The sequence below is a fragment of the Corvus hawaiiensis genome, chromosome 15 (genome assembly GCF_020740725.1).
Source record: "Corvus hawaiiensis isolate bCorHaw1 chromosome 15, bCorHaw1.pri.cur, whole genome shotgun sequence".
Taxonomy (NCBI): Eukaryota; Metazoa; Chordata; class Aves; order Passeriformes; family Corvidae; genus Corvus; species Corvus hawaiiensis.
In genome coordinates this window covers 16,528,110-16,553,062 of record NC_063227.1, presented here as the reverse complement: position 1 = coordinate 16,553,062, position 24,953 = coordinate 16,528,110, and the positions used below count along the sequence as shown (strand labels likewise).

The 24,953-nt window shown below is 40.6% G+C and overlaps 1 protein-coding gene across 2 annotated transcripts; it reads left to right on the top strand.

Annotated features, from left to right (window-relative positions):
- The first annotated feature begins 1,423 nt into the window (after positions 1-1,423).
- On the top strand, positions 1,424-24,298 carry PANK3 (pantothenate kinase 3). Of its 2 annotated transcripts, none has more exons than XM_048319620.1 (7): positions 1,424-1,580; positions 10,365-10,717; positions 11,540-11,793; positions 11,901-12,077; positions 14,039-14,162; positions 16,451-16,576; positions 17,913-24,298. In XM_048319620.1, the coding sequence occupies exons 1-7, from the start codon at positions 1,553-1,555 to the stop codon at positions 17,961-17,963; spliced, it is 1,113 nt and encodes a 370-aa protein (XP_048175577.1). In that variant the 5' UTR covers positions 1,424-1,552; the 3' UTR covers positions 17,964-24,298. The 2 variants fall into 2 exon arrangements, with proteins under 2 accessions (XP_048175577.1, XP_048175576.1); XM_048319619.1 differs by lacking the exon at positions 1,424-1,580 and adding an exon at positions 1,601-1,675.
- The last annotated feature ends 655 nt before the right edge of the window (positions 24,299-24,953 follow it).

The window sequence follows — 24,953 nt, the reverse complement described above, 5'->3', positions numbered from 1 at the left end:
CCAGTGACATCCTGGCCTGTGTCAGGAACAGTGTGACCAGCAGGACCAGGGCAGTGATTGTCCCCCTGTGCTGGGCACTGCTGAGGGACACCTCGAGGCTGTGTCCAGCTCTGGGCCCCTCAATTCAGGAAGGACATTGAGGGACTGGAGCATGTCCAGAGAAGGGAATGGAGCTGGGGATGGGTCTGGAGTACCAGGAGTGGCTGAGGGAGCTGGGAAAGGGGCTCAGCCTGGAGCAAAGGAAGTTCAGGGGGGACCTTGTGGCTCTGCACAAGTCCCTGACAGGAGGGGGCAGCCGGGGGGGAAATCGGGCTCTGCTCCCAGGGAACAGGGACAAGACATGGGGAAACGGCTTCAACCTGCACCAGGGGAGGTTGGATATCAGGAGGAATTTCTTCACAGAAAGGGTGATTAGATATTGGAATGGGCTGTCCAAAGAGGTGGTGAGGTGGGCTGTTCAAAGAGGTGGTGTCCAAAGAGTCATCGTCCCTGGACGTGTTTAAGGAAAGACAGGACATGGCACTCGGTGCTCTGGTCTAGGTAACATGGTGGTGTTTGGTCATAGGCTGGACTAAATGATCTCAGAGGTCTTTTCCAACCTAACTGAATGTGTGATTAAACATCAGCATATTGTACCAGGTGAGGAAAAGTGTCCTGGGAAATAAAGTTATTGGTGCAATCATTGGAGTCCAGGCACCAGCACAGGAAAGGAGCCATTTCCCCTACTGCTCTGGTGCTTAATTGTGGGAGCACTTCAGTCACAGCGAGGGGAAATGAAAGCAAACTTCATCTGTCCGTTTTATTTAGCGACACAAAGCATTCACGTGGCTCTCGCACGCCCGCAGAGCACGCACCCCGGGGCCCCACACCGGCTGCAAGCGAGGGTGCCACAGCAGCGAGGCCCTCCGCCCGCTCCCCCGGCCGTGCCCCGCTCCCCGCGGCCCAGGCGCGGCGATTGGCGGCGGGGCCGTGGAGTGAGAGCCCGGGGCCCGCCGGGAGCTGTAGGCGCGGCCGCACTGCGGCTCCCGGCGCGCCCCGCGCCGGGCGGGGGCAGCGCTGCGGCTGCGGCGGGGCGGGCGCGGAGCCGCCCCGGCCCCTTTGTGTGCGCGGCCGCGGCTCCGGCGCCGCCGCCATCTTGTGCCGCCCGGGCCCGTGTCCGCCGGGGCTCCGCCGGGCAGCGCCGGGGCCGCGCTCCTGCACGGAGGGGGCCGAGCGAAGGCTCCCCGCGCTGCCCCGCCCAGGGCCCGTCCCGCGGCTGCTGCTCGGCACTGTCCGCTCGGCGCCTCGCAAGCGGAGCGCGGCCGCCCCGCCTCGTCTCCCCGCCCCAGCCCGAGCGCCGATGCCGCCGCTGGAGCGGCCCCTGCCCGGGCCGCGGGCGTAGCGGCGGGCGCGGCCAGCGCCGCTCCCCGGGAGGCGGGCGCCCGGCGGGCGAGGAGCATCAGGAGAGCGAGGCCCAGCCCCGCGGAGCCGCCGCCGCCGCTGCCCGCCCCATCAGGCGAGCGGCAGGAGACCCGCCCCGGCCGGCAGCGAGCCGGGCCGCCGCCGCAGCGCCATGAAGATCAAGGATGCCAAGAAGCCGTGTAAGGCCGGGCCGGGGGAGAGGGCGCGGGGCTGCGCGGCGGGCGGTGCCCATCCATGGATCCGGGAGATGCCCGCAGAGACGCGTCTCGCTCCTGTGCGTCCCTCTGAGGGAGGTGTTGGGGTTCAGGTGATCCTCAGTGCTGGCGTCGGAAAGTGATATAATCAGTTTCTTGGGGTTGGGTGCTGTGTTTGATGAAGATGGCACTTAACCAGTGTGCTGAACACCTGCACAGGTGGCTGCAGTTGCTACAGTTTTGGTTTTTAAGAGCTAATCAAGTTCTAATTTTTTTTAGAATATTTACTAATGTTTGGATATAAGTCTTTCATTAAAATACGCTGAATGCTCCCCTTTAATAATCATAGCTATAATAATATTTCTTACTATGTATTATTCTGGAGTGCCATGTTTGTTTTGGAGAGCGCAAACACGGTTCAGACTCAGGTGAATATAAACAGAATGTTTTAAGATTACAGCTGCCTCTTGGGAAGAGAGATTTGGATTGAGTACGGTTAATCTATATGCAGGTGATGTGCTCTCAGCATAACAGGTGCACAGCTGTGCAAGTCAACACACCTGCCAAGCTCATACAGGTGTGCTTTAGCTGAAAGGGATGCAGGTATTGCTCCACTGAGTTTAGCATCTTTGTCATCATACTTAAAGACTTACTTTCTGGGTGGGTTACTGTATAGCAAAGATAGCTAGTCCCAAATTTCTAGGCCTAGTGTTGTTCATATGGCATGCCTGGCTAATGAACAGCATACAGCTATGGATATGGAAAGTCAATGATTTAAATGTATTTTTTTGGTTTTTGAGCAGCCTAAAAAGAAGAAGGCCACCAAGCGCATATTTAAGACAGGAAGTATTAGCATAGCTCTAGAAATAGCCGTAAAGGCTTTGAAAGTACGTTGTTTCTTGTGGTCTGTTGGGGAAACCCTAAATATGCATCTTGTAGCACACAATTAACCATCACCTCCTGTTAGTGCCAGTGTGTGGAAATTGCTGATGTTTGTAATGATGTTTATGAAGAGTAGAGTTCAGGCAGCATTCTTTTCCCCTGGTATAATATTAAGAAATGTTACCAAGACAGCAGTAGCTGTCTGTAAAATGTTATAGCGGTTTGATAATTCAAATGTGAGACTATGGCTGCTCCTACTGCAGAAACCTGCTGATTTCAGGACTATCTCTGCTGGACCTCAAAGCTTTGTTTTCTTTAGTGGTGGATTTAAGCCCCATGGCTAAATAACAGTGCAAATGTTTTCAAGAAGTTTTAACTGCTCAAATATGCTACAGTTGTAGTTGCACTCTTCCAGTTCTTGAATTTGAACTTCGGTGTTGGTTTCATGATGGGAATTAGAAACAGTTGGATCTGCATAAGCAGGAGGGGAAGAATAGTGTCAAACTGCGTTGTTTATTTCTTCTTGACTCTTGAACATACTTTGGAGCTGGTGACTTTTTAAAAGATAATAGCATAGAGTTTCTTAGGCAGTGAACTTTAGACTCAATCTGCAGATTTCTGCTCCTGGTTAGTCACACTGAGAGAGCAGCTGAATGTTTGAAGAGGAGCAGATCCACAGAAGTAATGACGATGGAAATTGATGTTCAGGGTCTCTGGTACCCAGATACTGCTGTCAGTTTGGCTTAAATGCTCATGTTGACATGAAAGCTGAGTTGGGCTCAATACCACTTTTAGATTGTTTACAAATTATTTGGCTAAGACACTTGCAGACACTTTTCAACACAACTGCTGAGTGTACGTTCCTTAGACCAAGTGAGTACCTAATCATCTGTGATGCAGCCAAATGTGATTCTGGGGAAAAATGGATAATTGTTACTTAAGAACCTGCAAAGTAGAATTGAGCAGATTGCTTTAGTCTGCCTGTACTTTTATCTGTGATGTTTAGCATCAGGAAGGAAGGCCTGATTGCAGTGACTGGCATGAGAGAGGTGAGGGTAATATGGAGACACCAAACCAGTTCAGAGTCCCTGATGTGGATACACTGCCTAGACATGCTTGTGTGGTCCTCTCTTCCAGATCTTCACCTGACTAATGCTGTCGCTAATTTGTTGGAGTAAAAACTGTGAGAAATGCAGCAGAATTTATGGAACACAGCTTCTGAGATTGGCTGTCTTAAAAGAGGCTAGTAAAGAGCCATTTAAATCTCAGCTGCTGGTGATGAGAGGAGTCAGGCATTTTAAAGGAGTATCTCATCAATTCAAACTAGGAAAACCTTGTACTAAGTTAGTGTAGCAGTGGAAGCTGGAGAGGTTGTGGAGTCTCCATTCTTGGAGGATTCTTGAAAAACTTCTGAGAACTCAAAGTGTTGACTGGACAAAGCTGTAGCTGACCTCATCTCGTACTGGCAGTTTTTCTGCTGGTGTAACTGAGAGGTCAGACCAGATGACCTCCCAAGGAACCTTCCAAGCAGCAGTTGAATGATAGCTCTTCTGAGAAAATGCCCATGGGGAAGAATGGCTGGCAATTTTCAAGGAAATTTCCAAAGGTTATTTGTGGGTTGAGATGATAAATGTGAGAGCAGTGAGTCTTGCAGAACTGCTGCTGTGTGGGATCTGCCCAAAGGGAAGAGAGCAGGAACTCATTCAGAGAGAGCTGTACGTGTTGGCGGGGGAAGGCGAGATGCCAGCGTGCTGTGCTCTCCAGAGGAGTTGGAGCCCTTCCTCTTGGCTCTGGAGTGCAACAGAGTGCTGAAGGAAAGGCAAAGACTTTGAGCATTTAATATACTTGTGTATGTTACTTTTTGCAGTTTGTTCCTTTTGACTGTTAATTGAAAATAGTTTGAGAACAAATGCCTGCATTTTCCTTGAGATGAATTGAGACACACTAATATATGAATGTACATTTCAGAGATTTGCAAAATCCTGCATCAGTATAAAGGAAAGATTAAAATCTCAAGTTTATTTTTTCCAGTGGGGTTCTATGGACGCATATAATCATTGCGGTCACATGGAGGATTAGTATAGTAAAATTGATTAAAAATCCATTTAGATTGATGGAGAATCCCTTATAAATAGATGGATTTTTTTTTTCCATGGAATTTGCTGCGTAGATTTTTGGTATCCTAGCATTTTCTTATTAGTCCTTGAAAGCTGATTATTAGCCCATAGCAGATGTTCAAGGCTCTCACTTGATTGCAGTTGAAAAATATATTTCTAATAATGGATTAATACTGCCAGGAACAGTGTATACTAAAAGTGTTATACACAGTGCATCTCTTACGTGTTAAGTTGTGCCTCTGCATTCTGTATCTCACTGTAATAACACCTATCCCCAAAGAGACTGCTGCTGAAATGTCAACAAAATTACCAGAATGAGCAAGGAGGGAGAAGCTGAAAGCAGCGATATTTTGTCTTGTATTAAGCTTTACATGGTACGCACTTGTAGAAGTGATAAAGCCCATGAAGAGCAGTTATGGTAATTGCCCATTACCACCTGTCCTCCCACTGTGAACAGGGCTGTTCTGGAGCGTGATAAGAGGTGGCTGAGTGGGAGTTTGCAGAGCATGATGGAGTTTTCCCACAAGGAAAATGGGAGGATGTGCCAGGGCGTGTCAGATACATTTAATTTGCATGTTAATTCTGTCCAGCCCAAATGTATTTTGAGCTGGACTTGGGATATTTGAATCAAAAACCTGTTACACAACTTGTTAAGGAGAGAAAGTCTCCAGTGTTTCAAGGACTAAGGACACTTAAGTGCACTTTTGCTCTGTAAAGGCTCCTAGGCTGTGTAGATTGGTGTTCATGGGCATAGCAAAGGCATTCTGCTGCCCAGCCCTCAGGTTAATCCCATTTAATTTAGCAGTTCAACAATCTTTGGTGTGTTTTCTCTTAACTTGTCCCATTCCTCACATTAGCTGCCTTAGCCCCCCAGCCGATTTAGCTGTTAAGAGTTTGCCCTCAGGTTTTACTTTGCTGATGTTTGATGCTGATGCTGATGTTTTAGGGAAATGCTGGAAGTAAAGAATGGGTGCACTTGCAGAGAAGAAAATTAATTTGGAGAAAGTGCAAGAGGCATTTAGTTTATGTGTTTATAAACACTGTGTAATAGTTCAGTAGAACCTTTAAATAGTCGTTTGCCTTGTCAGTATTCAGATAAGAATGGGATCAAGGTTAGTTTTGTGATCAAAGGCTACATAGTGAGCTGAAATAGGTAAGTTTTGGGCATCAGAACTGATGATACTGCATACTTTCACAAAGAACTGTTGCAGTGCTGGCAGAAGTAAGCTTAAATTTTTGTGGCTTTCATGATCATTTTCCTTTCTTGTGTTTTAAGGCTGTATAGAATCATGAGCTTTAGCACCCTTCGACAGTCGTTTCCCAAGCCATGTTTGTACTTGGAGTGCAACAGTCTTATGTCTTAATAATGCATAAGCTTTCTTACAGAGATGACACAAAATGTGTTAGGCTGTTTTTTGCTGTCTCTGACAGTTGTGAATTTATTTTTTTTTCCCCATGGTGCCAAGCTCCCAGCTTGAGTTAGGAGTTAGCTACTCTTCTTTGAAGGTTGGTTCGTGTTAGTTTATACAGGGCTGACCCAGAGTGTTACTTTATCTTACAGGGAGAGGGAAGTATTTCAAAGGTGTTTGTGTTTCAAATATGTCATTACATTCATAGGAAAGAGGTTGACAGGCATCTGTTTCTCAGTTTTTAAAAGCTAAATACAAACAGAACATGTAACAGAGGAATCTTAGGCTTGACTGAATAAGGGGGGAGTAGTTAAGTCTTTGAGTGTGTACTTCCTGCAGCTTTGGATCCAGAATGGGTGTGCAAAATCAAAATTGCAAGTATGTGGTCTGGGTGGAAAGCTTCGAAGGTCCCCTGCAGAACACGTGGAAAAGGAAGACACTTCAACCTTTGTGCTTGCGTTGCCACTAAAAAGACATGTACCGTAATTAATATCCTTTGGCATATAATGACCTTATATTGTAAGATATAAGTAACCTTAAGATTGCTGCCAGTGACTCTGCACACCGTGAACTTGAGAAGTGCAGACACAAGAGAATGAGGCTTCCCTGTGTATCTCTAAAGATTATTAGGGTTTAAATAACATGCAACAGCCACCAGCATGGGTTTTCTTACTCAACAGAACTGCTACATCATTGTGTGACCACAGCACTCTTCCCTTGCGGGAAGTGCTTTTCTAATTGCAGGAAGCAGTTCTAGGGAGTCCTTTTAACGATCATGGTTTTTTGAATTCTGAGCAGGTTGCCCCTCAAAGCTGTCTTCACAGCATGTACAGAGCAATCTGTTGCTTTATTGCAAGGGTTCCTGGCTGCTGTGTCTAGGTAGGGACCACAGTGGCTCCTGGCAGAGCTGGGGAGTGAAAGAAAATCTGGGTTTGTAATTAAGGAGGTTGTACATTTTGGTACTCTTCTTGCTGTCCTGGAGACAGTTAAATTTGGTGTGAAGTATCACATTAAACACCATATGGGTTTTGACTTCCCAGTTAGTGTTCTACTTCACGTATCTGTCTCTTCTTGGATAGTAAGGATCTGTATTTTGTGTATTCTTAAATAGAGCCTGGCCTGACTTCCTAAAAGCAGAATGTGTGTTTTTGAAAGAGTTTTATGTAGTTTGCGCAAGGCAGTTGGGCTTGTTAAGTAAAAAGCTGGAATTCTTACTTTTCCTTTTTTCAAATTGTTGCTGACCACTGCAGAGAGGAGCTGAACTTTGAATAGTTGAGCCCTGGATTTCTTCTGTGAATAGGAGTTACATTCTCAGCAAGGAATATTTCTGAGCTGTGCATTGCTTTTTGTGGGCTCTTCCTGGGAATAACAATAAAGAGGAAAAGCTGAAAAAAATCTTTTAATGATCTAATCCCCATAGAGCTGTGGAAAAAAAGTCCCGTTTTAGTGCAGGGGACTTGACTCCTTATGAAGCTGTGGAATGATGGTTACAGTTGTGCAAGTCTTCAAACCTAGTATCTGCAGACCTATAAGCTTGAAAAGAAGGTTGTGTAATTGGTATTGGTCTCATCCAGATACGTTTCTGTAACTGTGACTGCTGAAAGGATCAAGCTGGTGTCTGGGGATATTTTTTCAAAAGGTTGTGCTGCTGGCATTCTCCTAAATCTCTCAGAGAAGCATGACCTACAAATACAAGTATAAAAATACCTTTTATAGAGTCATTGATGTATCCCTGCATCCAGATAGGATGGCTCCTGAGCCAGGATCTACCCTAAGTAAACCTGCAGCAGTAAGAGGAGGGTTTATGAGGTTTCCATGTTGTGTCCATGAACAGTTACACTGATTCTACTGAATTTGAATGTATTTCTATCAATGCCAACTGATTGTGCCTTTACCATATACTATCCACGTGTGTATGTGGGTCCCCTTCTGTGTTTGGAAAACAAAATGGCTTTCATTTTCCTGGCTGTACCTGTAACAAAATCAATACAAATCAATCAGGAGTGGCTTGCATCCGCAAGAATCCTTGTGTAACACCTTCTTGCTGGTATAAGGACTAGGTTAACCATACGTGGGCCCAGTTGCTTGTCAAAACTCCTCCACCTTGCAAATGAAACTTGAGCAATGTACTTGCCAGCCAAATCTTGACAAATTTTCAATAGAAAAATATAAAACTTCCTGGGATTTGTCACAAAGGTGAAAACTGGCTTATTTCTTCAGTTTCAAAATCTGTAAATGGCTGTTAAGATCACTCAGTCAACCCAGAAAACTGATCTTTTACAGCGTGATCCCATTTTTTAGCATAAAATGTGTTCTCATTTAAATTATGGAATAAACTTACAGTTCAACTGTTCTTGTTTTTTACTTGGTATACAAGATCCATAAACCTTAAGACTTACAGAGACGTGACTAATGCTGTATTTGCAAAAGCTTTTTGGATCATTTAACATGGGATGCAGTGGATCTTCTGACAAAGAGGCATGACATGCACCACATCATCCTTAAACTCATCACATGAACTTTCAGCTGTTTCCCCTTCTTTCCTCTTTTGGAGGACGAGATTGTAGTTACTTACTAGGTCTACTGAACAGGAAGAATCCGGGTAGTACTTGGGTTGCTGTGCCCTAGGTGAATTCTGCATGGGTTGGATTGACTCCTACAGACATGGTCTGGTCTGCTGGGTGAATCAACTTCCCTTCTTCAGTTTTGTTCTCGTGACATCATTCATGGCAAGATGTTGAAACTTGGTGAGGTCACTTAATAAATCCTCAGCTAATTGTGGTCAGACAGTAAGATGACAAATTTTCTTATGTCCATAGTCTCAGGGTGAAGAAGTCAGGCATGCAGCAGCAAAGTCAATTCATTTGTGTCTTTATGCTTAGCCCTCACCTTTATGGAAAAGATACCAGGTTTATAGAACGCCTTCATTTCCACTTCAAGCTAGATTATGTCACAGAATTTACCTTTGTATTTAAATTTAGTTTTTCAAGATCAGTGAGATAACCAACTAAATTTTTTTGTTAATATCTGACAATATTCTATTGACACCCATTTCTGAAAGTTGAGGCATCATTGAAGTTTCTTTTCTTCTTAACTTTAGCACTCATAAATGAACTGACACAGAGCCAGCCTTGCCTAAATACATTAAAATATTTTGGTAGGTCATTCTTCTCAAGGATAGATCCCACTGGTAATGTAAATACAGTGTAATTGCATCTTGCTCATGAGAAGCATATTAACATATTTGTGGTCTTGTTCCTGAATTTCATGCTTCCGTAAGATACGAATTACATCTGAAGAAATAAATTGGAATGCTAAAAAAGAAAAGAAAAAGAGGAAGCAAAACCAAGCAAGTTATAGTGTCAATTAGGAAATAAACACGTGAGCTTCCCAGCTGGATATCCAAGATCTTCCTTAAACTTAATTTTTAAGTTTTAAATACTGTTTCTGGGAACTGACAGTGGGATAGCTCTCAGTTGAAGATGTTGTCTTTGCAGTAGGGCGCTGAGTATCTGTTTAACTCCACATAGTTAGGAATATTTATTGATAGAGGCATATTCAGATTATGGTCCTGCATGTCATGGACCATAAAATCCCCTTTAGGAACTGCAGTCATCCCACATAAGGGACAAAGCAAAGCACTTGTGCTTTAGTGTTGTTATTTTGTAGTACAGAAATTCTCCTTTCCTAGCCAAGGTACCAAAAAAAAGGGAAAAAAAACCCCAAAAAACTGAACCTAAATTCAGTAATATTAATTTTCTCTTTTGTGTGCACTTCTTAATAGGACATTTTGTTATCCCTTTAACTTCAAGGGATAGAAATTGGACATCTTAGCTGTGTCAATTTTTAAAGTGCATGCAAATAAATTAAAGCTTTCCTCTCAACAGCCATGTTATGTGAGGGACTGTTAGAGGAGGAGTACCTGTCCTGCCCCTGTTGTCAGCTGTAATGTGTAACCTGCTTTCTTCAAGTGTGTGCTGCAGTCTTTGTGCTGAACTATGTCAGAGCTGTTATTTTAGATGCAAAGGTTATTTTAATCCTTTGTTCTCAATAAAAAAAAAGTGGTTGAATTTTGTTTATGAGTGGGTCTGAAAGATATGATACAGCTTGGAGAATTTTTAGTTCAGCTTTCTAAGCATGTTATAGCATTTAAATGTGTAGAGTTGCTCATTTTTCCATTTTTACCTGTGACAAGAGATATTTAAGGTCATGTAACTGAAATGAGTGCTAATTCTTTTCTCCTGTCAGGTTTGTTGCTAATGTCTGTCATGTTGAAAAGTACAGCCCTGGTTCAGTCTTAAGCTCCATGTATGACTTTTGCTCTTCAACAGACCTAATGGCTAATTGTTGTATCTTCACAGCTTTCCCATGGTTTGGCATGGACATTGGGGGAACGTTGGTCAAACTTGCCTATTTTGAACCTATTGACATCACTGCAGAGGAGGAGCAGGAGGAAGTTGAAAGCCTGAAGAGCATCCGCAAATACCTGACTTCCAATGTAGCCTACGGATCCACTGGCATTCGGGATGTCCACCTGGAGCTGAAAGACTTAACGATTTTTGCTCGAAGAGGAAACTTGCACTTTATTCGGTTCCCAACTCATGATTTGCCTACCTTTATCCAAATGGGAAGAAATAAAAACTTCTCAACACTACACACGGTGCTCTGTGCCACCGGCGGTGGCGCGTACAAGTTCGAGGAAGACTTTCGCACAGTAGGTAGCCTGGCTTGCCTCTGCCTGCAGCTGATGCTGAAAGCATTGCTGGTGATGGGTTAAAATAATCTGTATTTTGAAAAACTGTGGGAAGCTCTAATACTTTTCATTATGAGTTGTATTAAGCATGGTGGGAAGTTACAGCCTTCCTGGAATCCACAGCACCTGTTAATTGTCCTTCTGCTTTATGAGAGAACGGCGGTTTAAATATCACGTGCAGAACTATGGAAGAACTGTAGTGAGCCTTAAGCCCCACAGAATCGCTGACCTGTGGTTTTTCTATGATCCTTGGAGTGTTAATAAAGTTGCAAGGATAGTTAGTACAATGAAATTGAGCTTTTTATGTGCTGATATCTTAGAAATTACTGTTTCGACTTGTAAGATGTGGGAGGAACCCCACAAACCTTGAAAAGATGTGCAGATGTGAGTTCCACCAAGATGACACTCAGCGGGGCCTCTAGGGTATTCGATGACCTTTTTATTGATCTAAATTGATGAAAAATGTTGTTAATTTTTCAATGGAGTAATGTCTTAGTATCTCAGAAGTTATCTTTGAGCTTAGCAAAGCAGATACTTACACTGCTTCTCTCTTCTTGATTCAGGTCGGATCTGGATTTACACTCAGATTAACTTGCTAGTTTGTGTATTCAGAATTTAGCTCTGAATTCTTTGTTGGCTTTTTAGTGGCATTGAAATTCCTGCATTAGTCATGTGAGATAACTTCTTAAAGTTGGGCAGTACAAATAATAGTCATAAATTTGTAGCACATTTGTGCAATGTTAGAGCATGCTGCCACAGTCTTTTTTTTCTTTCTTAACACAGATTGGAAACCTCCAGCTGCACAAACTGGATGAGCTTGACTGCCTTGTCAAAGGCTTATTGTACATAGACTCTGTCAGCTTCAATGGCCAGGCAGAGTGCTACTATTTTGAAAATGCCTCAGATCCCGAGAGATGCCAAAAGATGCCTTTTAACCTGGATGATCCATACCCATTGCTGGTTGTTAACATTGGTTCAGGAGTCAGTATTTTATCAGTCCATTCCAAAGACAACTATAAAAGAGTAACTGGAACAAGGTAATTTAAAAACCTACGTTGGCGTTGTTACTCTATGAGGCAATGACATATGGATCTTTTATGTGAGGAAATGCTGTTTAAAAGCAACTGGTTTTCTCTGTCCTTAGTCTAGGTGGAGGGACCTTTCTTGGGTTATGCAGTTTGTTGACGGGCTGTGAAAGTTTTGAAGAAGCTCTGGAAATGGCATCCAAAGGAGACAGCACACATGCTGACAAGCTGGTTCGGGATATTTATGGAGGAGACTATGAAAGATTTGGCTTACCAGGATGGGCTGTAGCATCCAGGTAAGCGGGAGGCTCTTTGTGGGTTCTTTTGTGGGTATGGAGCTTCAAAAACAAGACTTAAACACTTCATACAGAGAGAACTGCTTTTATGCAAGGTTTTATTGTAGTCAAGTTACATTTTTATCCTAAAAGTATGTATCCTCAGCTTTCCTGGAGGTTTAAAGCCACGTGCAGGTGCCTGCTAGGTAGAGATTGAAGAAACCTCCTGTGGTATTTCATGCACAGCTTTGTGTGAGTCAGAGGTGATAGCAAGGTGATCGCAGGAGCAGCAGGAACACAGTGCAGAGGTGGTGTGGTGTAACCCAGCAGGCAGCTAAACACCACACAGCCTCTCAGTCACTCCCTCCAGCGAGATGGGGGAGAGAACTGGGAGGAAAAAATAAAATTGGTGGGTTGAGATAAAGAGTGTTTAACAGGACAGAAATGGAACAGAGCAGGATGGTCCCCTCCCAACTCCTTGTGCAGCTCCATTTTGCCTGCTGCTGGGGTGGGGTGAGGAGCAGAAAAGGCCTTGACTGTGTGCAAGCCCTGCTCAGCAATAATAAAAACATCCCTGTGTTATCAACAGTTTCCAGCACAAATCCAAAACACAGCCCCGTAGTGGCTGCAATGAAGAGAATTTAACTGTCCCAGCTAAAACCAGCATACAGCTACTAGGAAGAAAATTAACTTTGTCCCAGTCAAAACCAGTACAAGAGAGGGGAAAAAAGTCCCAATTTCTTTTTGATTTCCTAGGATATTTTAGTAGAGCCATTGTGTAGAGGGAAGGTGAGTAGGAGATGGCTTTTGTGTTGCTCTTACAGTGGAGCAATTCCTAATTGTTTTGGAAACATGGTTGTTACTACAGACGTCTGGTGTAATGTTTAACTACTTTTCTCGTTGATGAGGGCTGTTGAACACAAACAGTTTGCACCATGAGAATGAATGTCATTGTCAATGACAGAGGACTTTTGTCACAGCTGCACATAATATTTCCATTGGGGAATATTATTGATGATGCTGCAGCTTCACTACTCTTACGAAAGATAAGAAAAATAAACTCTGCAAGCAAAACTAATATGTACATAGGAGTGTTCATTAAATCTTTGCTTTTATTCAATAGAGAGTCATAATTCATGGCAACTTAATTGTTCTCCCTCTCCAGCCACCTAAGTCCAAGCCTCTTGAAGAGCCCATGTGCTGAGAGGTTTTAATATGTGTGAACTTTACACTTTAGTCAGTATGTTTTAACTTGCTTTAGGTTGGTACTTTCTGTTCTCATTTACTTTTTAAGATCCTTGAGAGCTTTAATGGCTTTTTGAGTTTTAGAATAATCAAGGTTCTTGCTCTCCAGACTGATTTATATCTGGCACAGAGTCCTTGATGGTAAAATATCACACTTAGCTATGGATTCTTGTCTTCTCTTTTGTGCTGTGCATAGTATGGGAAGTGCCCTTCTGATCCAGAACTCTTCATTTGTGCAACCTAAATTGCATTCTGTCAGCTGTGTTATTTTGTTTCAGAAGGTTGTGTTCCATCATAAAACCTTTCAATTCATCTCTGGTTTTCTTCTACTTTGAGAATAGAAGAATGGATAGATACTTGTGAGGAAGCAAGCATGAGAAGAGGAGGATTCACCAGTCAGAGTTAGGCAGTGACTTAATTCACAGTGACTAGATCTGCAGAGTAGTCTTGTCTGAAGAATAAGACCATTTTACTGTAGGTGGTTCTTCATGGAAGTCCAATCTGAACAAAAGTATTTTATTGGGAGGCTGTTACTGTAACAAAATTGACTATTTCCTGTGAAGGAATAAATACAGATGTAGTGTCAAATTGCTGTATTTAATACAGACTTAGAAAGGGAGTTCCTCAAAGAGCAAACATGAGACATAGGTTCTGTACAACATAAAAACATCCGTTCTGAAATTACTTCAAATGCACATGAATCACTTTGTAACTAATGGCCATTTCTCCTGTTCTAGTTTTGGGAATATGATCTACAAAGAGAAGAGGGAGTCTGTCAGTAAAGAAGATCTTGCAAGAGCCATATTGGTCACCATCACCAATAATATTGGGTCTATTGCGCGGATGTGCGCAGTAAATGAGGTAAAAACTTCTGACAAGGAAATGATTTAGCTACAGCTCTGTTATTTGTCTTCCCATGAAATGACTGCTAAAATGGTGTATACTCTAAATCTTTTAATACATTCTCAGATGAAATGAAATTCATGTAGTAGCTTTGAGTTGTGCCTACGGTCACCCTGTTTTAGCAAGGGGACTTCAAGTCCTTCATCACAACATCCTGTGCTCCCCTGCTCCCTCACTTACCTGCGGGCTTTGGGCTCTATTTCGTAACAAAGTTCCTCATCAGGTACCCTCCCCATTGGCAAAGATATCCTTGTCCCAGTTCTCCAGAGGGCGTCAATATATTCTGAAGCAATTCCTAGGACTTTAACCACAGAACAGTTAGAGCTGCAAAGGAGTCCTGGAGATCATCTGGTCCAACTCCCCTGCCAAGGCAAGGTCAGCTAGGGAATGCACCCAGCCCTCAAACATGGACTCAGAGACAAACTGTGGACTCTGTCTTTGGAAGTTTCAAAATACGTGACTTGAGCAACTGCAATATTAAGTTGCTGAAAGTCCTGCTTTGAGCAGGATGGCCTCCAGCAGCTTCTCCAAGCTGAAGCTATTCTCTGATCAAAGCCTGTTGAAAGCCTTGTTTCTAGTTAAGCATTATTTTTAATTTTTTCTAGTTCTTGAAACTTAAAAATTGCTTTGACACCTCTCATCTGGCTGGTTGATACAGAGAGGGTTTCCTGCCATCTTCTATTTCTCAAAGTTTAAAAAAGAACCAGTATGTGTTCAGTTTCAGTATTAGTGTGGACAGCCATGAAGCTGTGGAAGAATACTGAATTTAGGCATAGAAGACATGAGTGTCAGAGCAGCAGGGATTTCTTCCTTCATTATCAACAAACTTGGGATAAAATGAGGTTTAGTAACAGCTTTCTTGGAGAAGACTGTGAGTAACTGTATTTAGAGCTCTGCTTAAGATCTTGGGATGTGACTGTCTCAGAAGTACCAACAGCTCTGTTAGCTGCAGTAACCCTCCTTTCGCTTAGGAGCCAGATTAATTATATTTTCTAGTTTTAATATTGCAATTTCTCCCTCAGTTTCATTCTCAGTTGTTCTGTCATATCTGTCTTGGAGAAGAAAGGTAATTTTGTGAGTGTTAAGTTAATTTTAGCTTTTTGCTTTATAGCAAAGCTTAATACCAGAAGAGTTAAAATGAGGATGAAGTTGAAAGTACATACTACATGTCTTAGGCAAATGTATGCAATTTGTGTTTAAGGATGGGAGTAAATGACAACAAATCAGAACTTGTAAACTGCACAAACTAGCTTTATTCCAAGAGGTTTTTGGTCTAATTCCAGCTATGTCACATAATGAGTCACATAACTACAGATCATAAGAAACAGTTAATAGGGATACACAAACTACTACATTGAACTGATGTATAAGGATAAAATGAATGTAATTATTTTGACTTCCTGCAGTAGCACAAAATTATGTTTTTGTGCCTTAACAAACCATAATTTTGTCCTCACTGGGAACTAATCAAGATGGTTAAAAAACAGTTGCATATTGGACATTTGACTACAGGTTGAATTGTCATATTAGTTTTTGTAATGACTTGGATATGATCATTGATTTAATGTAATTAAGTGCTTACTTAAGCACTGTGCTAAGGACTAACACAATTACATTTTCTTTGGTTCTTCCTCTCGTGTTGTTTAACCAGTGTTTAATGTTTTTGCCTAATGTTGGATTTACTTCAGTTAATGGGGAATATTAAATGATCTTCACTTTTTTACATTTGACTTGATTAAAATTCACAGCTCACTTGTAGTATTCAGCTCTTAGTCTAATGTCAGGCTGAGGTATATTGAGGTCTGAAGATGAAAGGAGCATCTGTCATGTCTTACTGTCTTCGGCTTCTTTACAGTGCTGCCTTGTTGCAAATGGATCAAGCAGCATTGTACAGGGCTATGAAGGCATTGAGTCTTCTCTACCAAACAGAAGTATCTTACATTTAATTTCACTTTTAGCTGGGCTCTTTCTTTGGTGTAATTGCTGAAAATGCTCACTTAGTTTGAAAGACAAATGCTGCTTGTCTGTAAATTAAGTCCTTTAATTCTCAAGGATTGCGCTGTTTTTCCTTTTCCCCAAGTATGCTGTGTTTTAAATTTTGGAACCATGTTTTAATTGTGGGTTGTTTGTTTGTGTGGTTTTTTCCTTGCTCAGGACAGTCTCATCTTTCATAGCTTAATTTTTCAAAGCTGTGTTAAACAGTGAAAAGACTTAATCCTTTGCTGTTTTTCTTTTTTTTTCTTTAGAAAATAAACAGGGTTGTGTTTGTTGGCAATTTCTTGCGAGTGAATACTTTGTCAATGAAGCTTCTTGCATATGCACTGGATTACTGGTCAAAAGGCCAGCTGAAGGCCTTGTTCCTAGAACATGAGGTATGCTGTGGCTCAGTTATCTGTGTGTATTGTTTCACCATAAATCAGAAATGCCTGTATTGAGTAGCTCTCATATGTGATATCCTGAGGCACCAAGTGCTCAGTAAATATTAGAAATAAGAGGAGGTTTGTCTTGCTGAATTGGTTCTCTGGGAACAGTTTTCTGCCAGGGAAGTACTTCAGTGACTTTGGGGTATCTCAGTTCATGCTGTGGATCTTTGGAGAGGGACAAGAAAATGTTAAACTCTGTGCTAAGGGTCACCAGTCTTTCTTGGGTTTGGGTGGAAACAACAGTAAGTATTGTGTTTAAAGAGTGCAGAAATGTAAAGCTTGGCCTTTGAAACACTTCCATTGTTCTCAGCTGAGCTTGAGCAATGTCTTGAAAGTTGAGACTGCTTTGAACAAGGCCTGTTTTCGTTCCACCACAGACCCCTCAGTGCTGTTGTAGTGATTTTATGCTTTGAGAATAACTTGCTTTTGTGCAGCTTCTGCCATCCAGATCAGTGTGTAATTCTGAGAGCTCTGACTTGTTTTGGTTAAAATACAGGCGCAATCAGTGTTAATTACAGGTGCAACAGTTGCTGACTTGTAGCTTCTTGGCAGTGGGTTAGGATTTTTTGTCCTCAGTTTCTTGATCTGCAAATATTACAGCATTACATCTATTCCCTTCAGTTGATTCTCACAAATTTTTTCCTTTATTGCTTATCCCAAGACTGACAATCTGTTCTGATGTCCACAGTAACAGTTCCTTGTTAGTTCTACTCTCTTCAGATTTTTCTTGGGTAAATTTTAAACTCTTACATTTGCTCAAGAGTGTGTTCCGAACACTTGAATATTTCTTAGTTATAGGGAGAGGGAGCATTTCACTCCACAGGGGAAAAGTAATTTAACAGGAGAACGTGGTTCTTTGTATGCAGGTAGGTAGACAGTCCAAAAAATTGATGTGTGGATAGTTCAAGAAATTTTTCACTTGTACATTAGGAATAATGTTGCTATGGGTATTGAAGTTTTTTTAGCAAGCAAAATGTGCAGCTTCTCTAGGAAGAAGAAACCAAACCTGGTTTCCATGCTTTAGGAGTCACTGATACCTGTCTTAGAAGTCCTGCAGTGTATGGTGAGGCTTGGTAGGAAATCTCCTAAAGTTATGCTAGATAAGAAGGATAAATGTTTGTTTCACAAAGCCTTAAATAATTACTATGAAATATTATATATTTCAAGTGTATAGTGTTCTTTCAGTAGCATTGGTCCATCAGATGATTGTTGTCACTAAAATGTGATTAGTGCAGAATTTAATACCCTACTTGAACTTGGTTTTTTTTTTTTCTTCTTTTAACAGGGATACTTTGGAGCTGTTGGTGCTCTGCTTGGGCTGCCAAATTTCAGTTGAGATACCAGATGTCACTACACTGAACTATTTTCCACCTGAATGACACTTGTTTATGTCGATGGGAATTAAATCTGGGGAGGGGAGAAGAAAATAGCTGATTTTCTGTAATTCTTTCTAAGATGTGATTAAGCTACTGAGTATTGCTGTTGTAAGGACGGGAGTTTCACTCTGTTGGGCATTGGCAAGTGAACTGTTTGTGGCTATTATTTATGTTCTTTGGTATGTTGTAGCCAGTAGTGAACTTCTAATATGCAATACATCCTCTGAAAACAACTTTCCAGAAATTCCAGAAAAAGGAATGCCAAACCCTTAAGTGCTCAGGATGCAAATATTGCAAGTTTATTCCCAAGGCCTTAGGCCCATCAGTTTTGTATATAATTGATGACTGAAAAATTATTTTCATTAGTTACACTGTTACTGTGAGCACAAGTTTTATGTGTACTTACAGAAAACAAAAGACAGCAAGGTACTGTTGACAAGATGAGGAAACTGTAGACAATTGCTTCCCACAGTAAACGTAGTAATTGTTTTATTTTTATGTGTAATGGAAATAATATTAATGCTTTAATTGCCAGTGGGAAGAACAGAAACACAAAGAATCAGCCAAAGCAGCAGATTAAGGAGTTGATATTTTGAAGGTTTCATGAAGATGCTCACCTCACCTTAATTTATTTGAAGATTCAGCTGGTATTTTGGGAAGATTCCTCTGTCTTTGGATTTGGAAAAGAGTTTAGTAATGAAGGCAGATTTTGGGGGGGAAGATTTTTTAATTTTTTTATTTTTTGAGGACATGATTTCCAAAATGCCTTCTGGATTTGTTTGTTTGTTTGTTTTTCCCATAAGTTCTGCCATCATGAATTATCGTTTGTAAAGGTACCATAAAGCCTGAGAGAATTGAAGAAATCCTTATAAAATAGACTAATTATGGGACCTCATAATTCTGATGCTTTGGCTTATTTCTGTGGAGGTTTGAAAAATTTTTGCCTCGTCCTGCTGATATGAAATTCTGATTTCCCTGTAAGTTTTTAAGAGTTAATCAGAATTCAAGTAGGTGTTGAAGTTGTAAGGTTGCTAGCTTACTTTTGGATTTGGAAGTTTGTTTTTGGAAGTTGAGGACTGCATCAGAGTTTGTATTGCAGCAGCAAATGGACCAATATTTAATGCACTTGCAGTATGGAACCATTCATCAAATTGTGGCCTTGGGATAAAGTCCATACTCTGGAACTGATTTTTGGGGTTTTCTCTAAACTTTTAAAATTGACAGTTGCAATTATTACAATAAGTTTAGTCCTGAAGCCAGGGCATGAGATCTTAAACTTACAGGATTATTATACAGTCATTAGCTGTATAAGTTTTTGTGGACTAAAGAGCTACCCAATTTTATGATATTCTCATGTTAAATTTATTTCCTGTAAGTGCATGAGGAGCAACCAGACTCAGAGACACTCATATCTTGGGGTTTAAGGTTTTTAAAACTAATTGCTTGAGTATTCCACAGCATGGCTGTGATGTATTTACAGATACACCCTCCTTGTGTTAGAAACCCTTGTGCTGTTTTCATTCTTCTCTTTCTCAAAATTCAGAGCCCTAGCATCATAGGTTTTTGCTTTTAAAATTTTCTGTGGTCCTTTAAGAGTACAGTACCTTAGAGTAGGCAACTCATTAAGTGCAATGCTAATCACAAATGCAGTTCCATTTATTGTTGCTTTTCCTGGTACGTGGTACATTTCCATCGTGCTTGCTTTGATGTTTCACTATAGACATAAACACCTAAAAATTACACTCACAGTTCAGCTGATCTAATGCTAAATCAGAGCACTTCAGAAAATAAGTTTTTATAGAATGTCTTTATAAATGCTGTAAACTGTTCCTTTTGAGTTATGATTGTCTGTCAGAAGTAACCCTTATTTGGTTATAAAACTGTGTAAAAACTTAATTTTCTGAGTGTTCTGGCAGCCTGCTGAAAATTTGCAAACTAACTGCATATTTTACTTGCAAAGGGTGCTTTAGGACATGTACTACAGCTCCATTAGAAAGAGTTCCTTTTGACCATGTCTATTGCTACTTCACTTCACTTGTGATACTGAGAGTCCTCTTGAAGCAGTAGTTAAAAGCTACTTGTATATTTAACCAAAAGCACATATAGAAGATGATTACCTAATACCCATAGTTAATTAAACCAATTGAAGTTGATGTGAGCTGACAGACACTTTTTAAAGTAAACTGTACAAAATTACAAAATAAGCAAATGGAGTAATTCTTGAATAGCTGTACTGTATAGAAACTACTGTGAGAATCAAAAAGTATGCCCTACCTCTGTTTTACTTCCCTTGGGCTTCTAAAAAAATTGGCTTCCTATTGCTAGTTTTATCAGCATAATTGTTACTTCATTACAAGAGCAACCACAGCAGTTGTCAAGCCCTACTGTAAAGCCCAGAGGTCCTGTATTTAAGCCACATCTTTGGATTCATCTCATTTTCTGTTAGCTTAGAATTTGTTATTAGAGTCTCCAAAAATTGACTCTACCACCAGGAGAAATGATAGGCACCACAAATAGTTGCAAGATAAGCCTTAAAGTCTTTTCTTCTAAGTTCTCTTCTAAACAGGTTAATTTCTTTATATGAATCGCTGAAGTAAGTTGCTTTTTCCTGATTGTCTGTTTTTACTTTTACCCTTGCCATTTCTTTTCCTCAGAGCTAACTGGTTGAAGCAGCTTTAGGGTGAATTGATTCAGTGGGATGTACTACAGTAGAGAAAATTTGGGGTTTTCTCAGGACTACTGTTGTCTTCTCAAGTGGAACCACTTCTCTAGAGGAAAGTTCTGTGATACTTCTTCAAAGTAAAATGTAAGACCCATTTTGAATGTGTAATTGCTTTCAGCTCAGTCAGCCATGTGAGTGCCTTTTAATTTTTTCATATAATGCCAATTTTATGGTAGTGGGACTTTATCCATGGGGTTTCCTAACCAATATTATTTACCAGAGAAATGGAAGGTCATTTTATTGGCCATGGAGATGATTCCTTTAATCCAGTGTAGCAAGAGATACCAGGAAAACATCATCAGGTTTCTGGCTTCCTGTCCCTATAGCCCTTAATCTTGGGGTAATGCTTTTGCATTTCTTGGTCTTATCCCTCCAGCTTGGTCTTTTCTAATATTATGCACAGTTTTATTGTATCAGTATCTCCCTAAAAATCATGCAAGTTTATAGTGAGATAAGTAGTGTTTATTTCTGGGTAGAGAAGTTCAATCTTAGGTGAAGTTATTCCAAGCTATTAAACCTAACCACTTTGACCTTTCTAAGTCTACTTGGATAATTGCAGTTTGAATGAAAGGGGAACTCCTACAATACATCTTGAATATTTAACAGGCTGGAATTAAAACATCCTCAGTGTTCTTTACTGAACTTAGCAGAGGTTTAAATACAAACAATTTTTCATTCTTTTTAGTGAAGTCTATACATTTAGGAGTTCAGAGAGAAGCTGCTCCAATACACCCTTTGTCTTAGTTTGCTCAGGATTTCCAAAGTGTGTTCAGGTGTCTAACCTGCCTTCTGGAAGACCTTTCCCTCTCTCAAGCACCTGTGTGATTCTACCAACAGGTGCTTGTAATTGAGAGTTACAGGGTGGAAAGAAGAGAGACCGCATTGTCCCACTTACTCTCAGCTGTATATCAAAAGCTCTGGCTTCTCCTAATGGATCATCTGCTCCTTCAGTTGGTACTGTGACATTCTTACTTGCACTTGAGTTGGTAGTACAGATGCAAGGTGCCTTTAGGGGCTGTAATACTCTGTCTGTACTCTATATAGGTCTTCAGGAAACACCTGCTTCCAGATCAGTTGAAATAACTTCTCATTTCTAAATATTTCAGAATAACAATGGGTTTTAACATTGGGAACTAATTAAAGGGTCTTTTATCTAGAGTATATCTGTGCTAGATAAAGACTAAATGGTGTCTTTCATATCCAGTTATTAACTTTCATTAATAAATAAATTTGCAGTCAACCTGTTTTTAAATATTAATATAAATATTTCACTGTTTATGTTCTGGATATCACTGGAATCCTGAGAAAACAGTTCAGTTTATAATAGAGGTGAAAGTCAGTGTGGTTCTGTTGAGCTTGTTCTGGCCAGTTCTAGTTATACACATAACAAGCCTAATTCTTTGCCTTGTCACTTGTCCTTTTCTTATCTACATTCTTTTTATGGATTATGTAGGCTTAAAAACCATGTAATAGGTAACAGAGCTTTGCTGAGGTTAAAAAGTGAACAAGCATCTGTGGGTCAGGTTGGAAGTGGTTTAGGAAGCCCTGTAGGTCCCAGTGCAGAGCTGGGGACACACCTGACACAGTTTCTGTTTGGGTGTAGTAATTGCTTCATTTCCCATTAAGGCAGTCAGAGGGGGTGGGCTTCACAATCATTGTGGATAAAATGGGAGAATTTAGTCCTCAGACATGACCATTGGAGATTAAAAAAATTCTTTTTCACAGTGTAGAAGAATAATTCCTGCATACATTCTTTTAAGGTTTACTGATATAGTCCAAAGTACATTGCCATTATTTTGTCAAGTCTGGTGAAATTAGTAATTCTCTAAGGTTAACAAAAGTCTGCAAATAAGCCTGTTTTATTAGTTTCATTTATCTCACACATGGAAAGCTTATTAATATTAAGGATTCTTAAAAACACACTTTTGAAAAATCTCAAAAGATACTGTAATGTATTTGTAATTTTTAATGTGCTAATGGAATATGTTTGGGCAGTCTCAGTTTGCATAACTGAGTGTCAAATCCTGCTCACTCTGTAGTTACTTGAGTAGATCATTCTTTTAAACTAATGAGCAAGATTGGGCCTCGGGGTCTCCTGCCTGGGGAACACAGTAGTGCTACTTTGCATATTCCTGCTGGTGCTAAATCGTTTGTTGAAAATAAAGATTCTGAACAGAAATTGTAAATAAAATATTTATGGCCTGGTCCTTTTGACAGACTTAAATTTTCTCATTTGCCAATACTTTTTGGCCTTATTTCAAGTTCCCCTTTTGGGTTTGGTTTTTTTGACTGTGTGGACTGTGTGTGTTAATGTGGCAAGTCATTGGCAGGTGTGGCTTCCTGTGCTACTTTCTATAAGGCCCATAATGTTCCCGTGGTACATTAGGAGACAGATGAGTTTTCATGGCTGGATTTCCACGTGATCCTTCATCTTGTTTTGTTACTGTAGCTGTTTGCACAAATAGTGTCAAGTGGAACACAATTGGCATTTGTTCTCTGCTAAAACTTCCAAGTAAATCAGCCACTACTGAAGTGTTTAGGAAAGCTGTTGAAAATCCAGAAATACCCATTTAAAATAATTTTAAAATCTAAATGTGCTAATTAGTGTTGCCTATAAAATGAACTGGAATGTAGTGTGTCAGTTGCTAATCTTTGCTATAAATTGCTGGCATTTCACAATTCACGTTTCTGGCATCAATTTAAGAAAGTGTAAATACAAGCTTTGGGAGGGAGGTACATTAGTTTCAGATTGTGCATTATGAAAGAGTTTATAAGACTAGTGAATTAGTATTTTGAGACAAATTACAACACCTAGAACATGAAAATTAATGTGTTTGTGTTAGGGTATAGAGGGCTTTTGATAACCTGCACTTTTACATTCTTGAGTTTTGGCATTTTAACAAACAAGCATTTAATTTTCTGTTTACTGTCTCGTCATATTGCAGGCCTTGTAGTCACCAGTTGCTGTCTTCATGTATTTGTTTTAGTTAGCAAAGCAGACAGGCAGATCTGTTAAGTTGTAAACCTGGTAGGATGGAAATTCTCCGAAGAGCCATTTGGTTAAGTTGCCTTATTCTATTACATTGCACTCATGGTATGTCTCTGCTTTCTTGTTTACTGTTCAGACACTGAAGATGTGATGTAAAAATATGTGCTACAAATTTTTAATCATAAATTACTCATGAATACCTTTGTGTCACCTGTTAAACAGCTCTTGTAAATGATGCCTTTATGCCATCTGTAATTCAGCTCTTGTAAATTGTTTAAATTATTTTTCTTTTTATAGATTCTCATTATTGAATGTACAGATTAGATCCCTTTAATATGTCACTGAGTAATTTGATTTGGGCCCAAATATGGACAATGCTGTAATTCATCCCATAAAAACTGTAAATAATTCTTTACTGCTTGTTTGCATGAATGAAGTTTGGATTTCATTTGCTTTGTCATAAACCAACTCCTCTGTCATGGGCCTACTTTTTACAGTTTATGTTCCTGGTTTTATTACCATTTGTTCTGTACGAATGTTGAAATAGTACTTTGTCTTTTCCTAATAAATAATTTGAGATTGTTCATTGTTGTCCTGCATTTGTGGGTTTTGTGGGAGGGATTTCTGGGTGTGTTCCTCTCCTTTGGCATGGTAAATTTCTGTAACATTTGATACTGGGGGTTGTTGCAAAGTATCTTTTACTAAGGCAACGTGACTGGTGTGGTTTCATGCTCTTTTCTTTCTTTAATAAGCTGATAATTCACAGTGCTTAGATTCAGGTCCTGTTTTCAGAAACACTGGATGTGCTAAAAAGCCCTGGTTTGCAGTGTTGAAGAATGAAGTGTGCTCTGAAAGCATTGTAAGCGTTCCCCTTCCAAATCCACTTGGTGGGAGCACCTGCTGCTTCCTGCACATGGATGGGGAACAGGGGGATGTTTTACTGTTGAATAAAATACTTCATGTGCAAAGTGCAGACCATATATATAAACTAATTGCTCCTCTCTTGGAATTGCCCCTTGTTATGTTTTGAAATGCCAAATTCTGTTGCCCTGAAATTGCCCTAACTGGATGCCTACTGAGCATAAAGTTGTGAGGAAGGAAGCGTGTGCCACAGAGGCATCCTGGCAGTGCATCTTGTGATGAGCTTGCTGTGTCAGAGACAGTCCTTCAGGGTTCTGTGCAAACATTTTAGCCATCCAAACCACAAAGCTTTACTTTGCCAAAAATGAAAATTCCCTT

Excerpts from the sequence above, each read along its gene's own strand:
- PANK3 (XM_048319619.1), top strand. The coding sequence starts at position 1,636 with ATGGATCCGGGAGATGCCCGCAGAGACGCGTCTCGCTCCT. Across the intron at positions 12,078-14,038 it reads GGATGGGCTGTAGCATCCAG|TTTTGGGAATATGATCTACA; the intron begins GTAAGCGGGAGG and ends CTCCTGTTCTAG. Across the intron at positions 16,577-17,912 it reads CCTTGTTCCTAGAACATGAG|GGATACTTTGGAGCTGTTGG; the intron begins GTATGCTGTGGC and ends TTCTTTTAACAG.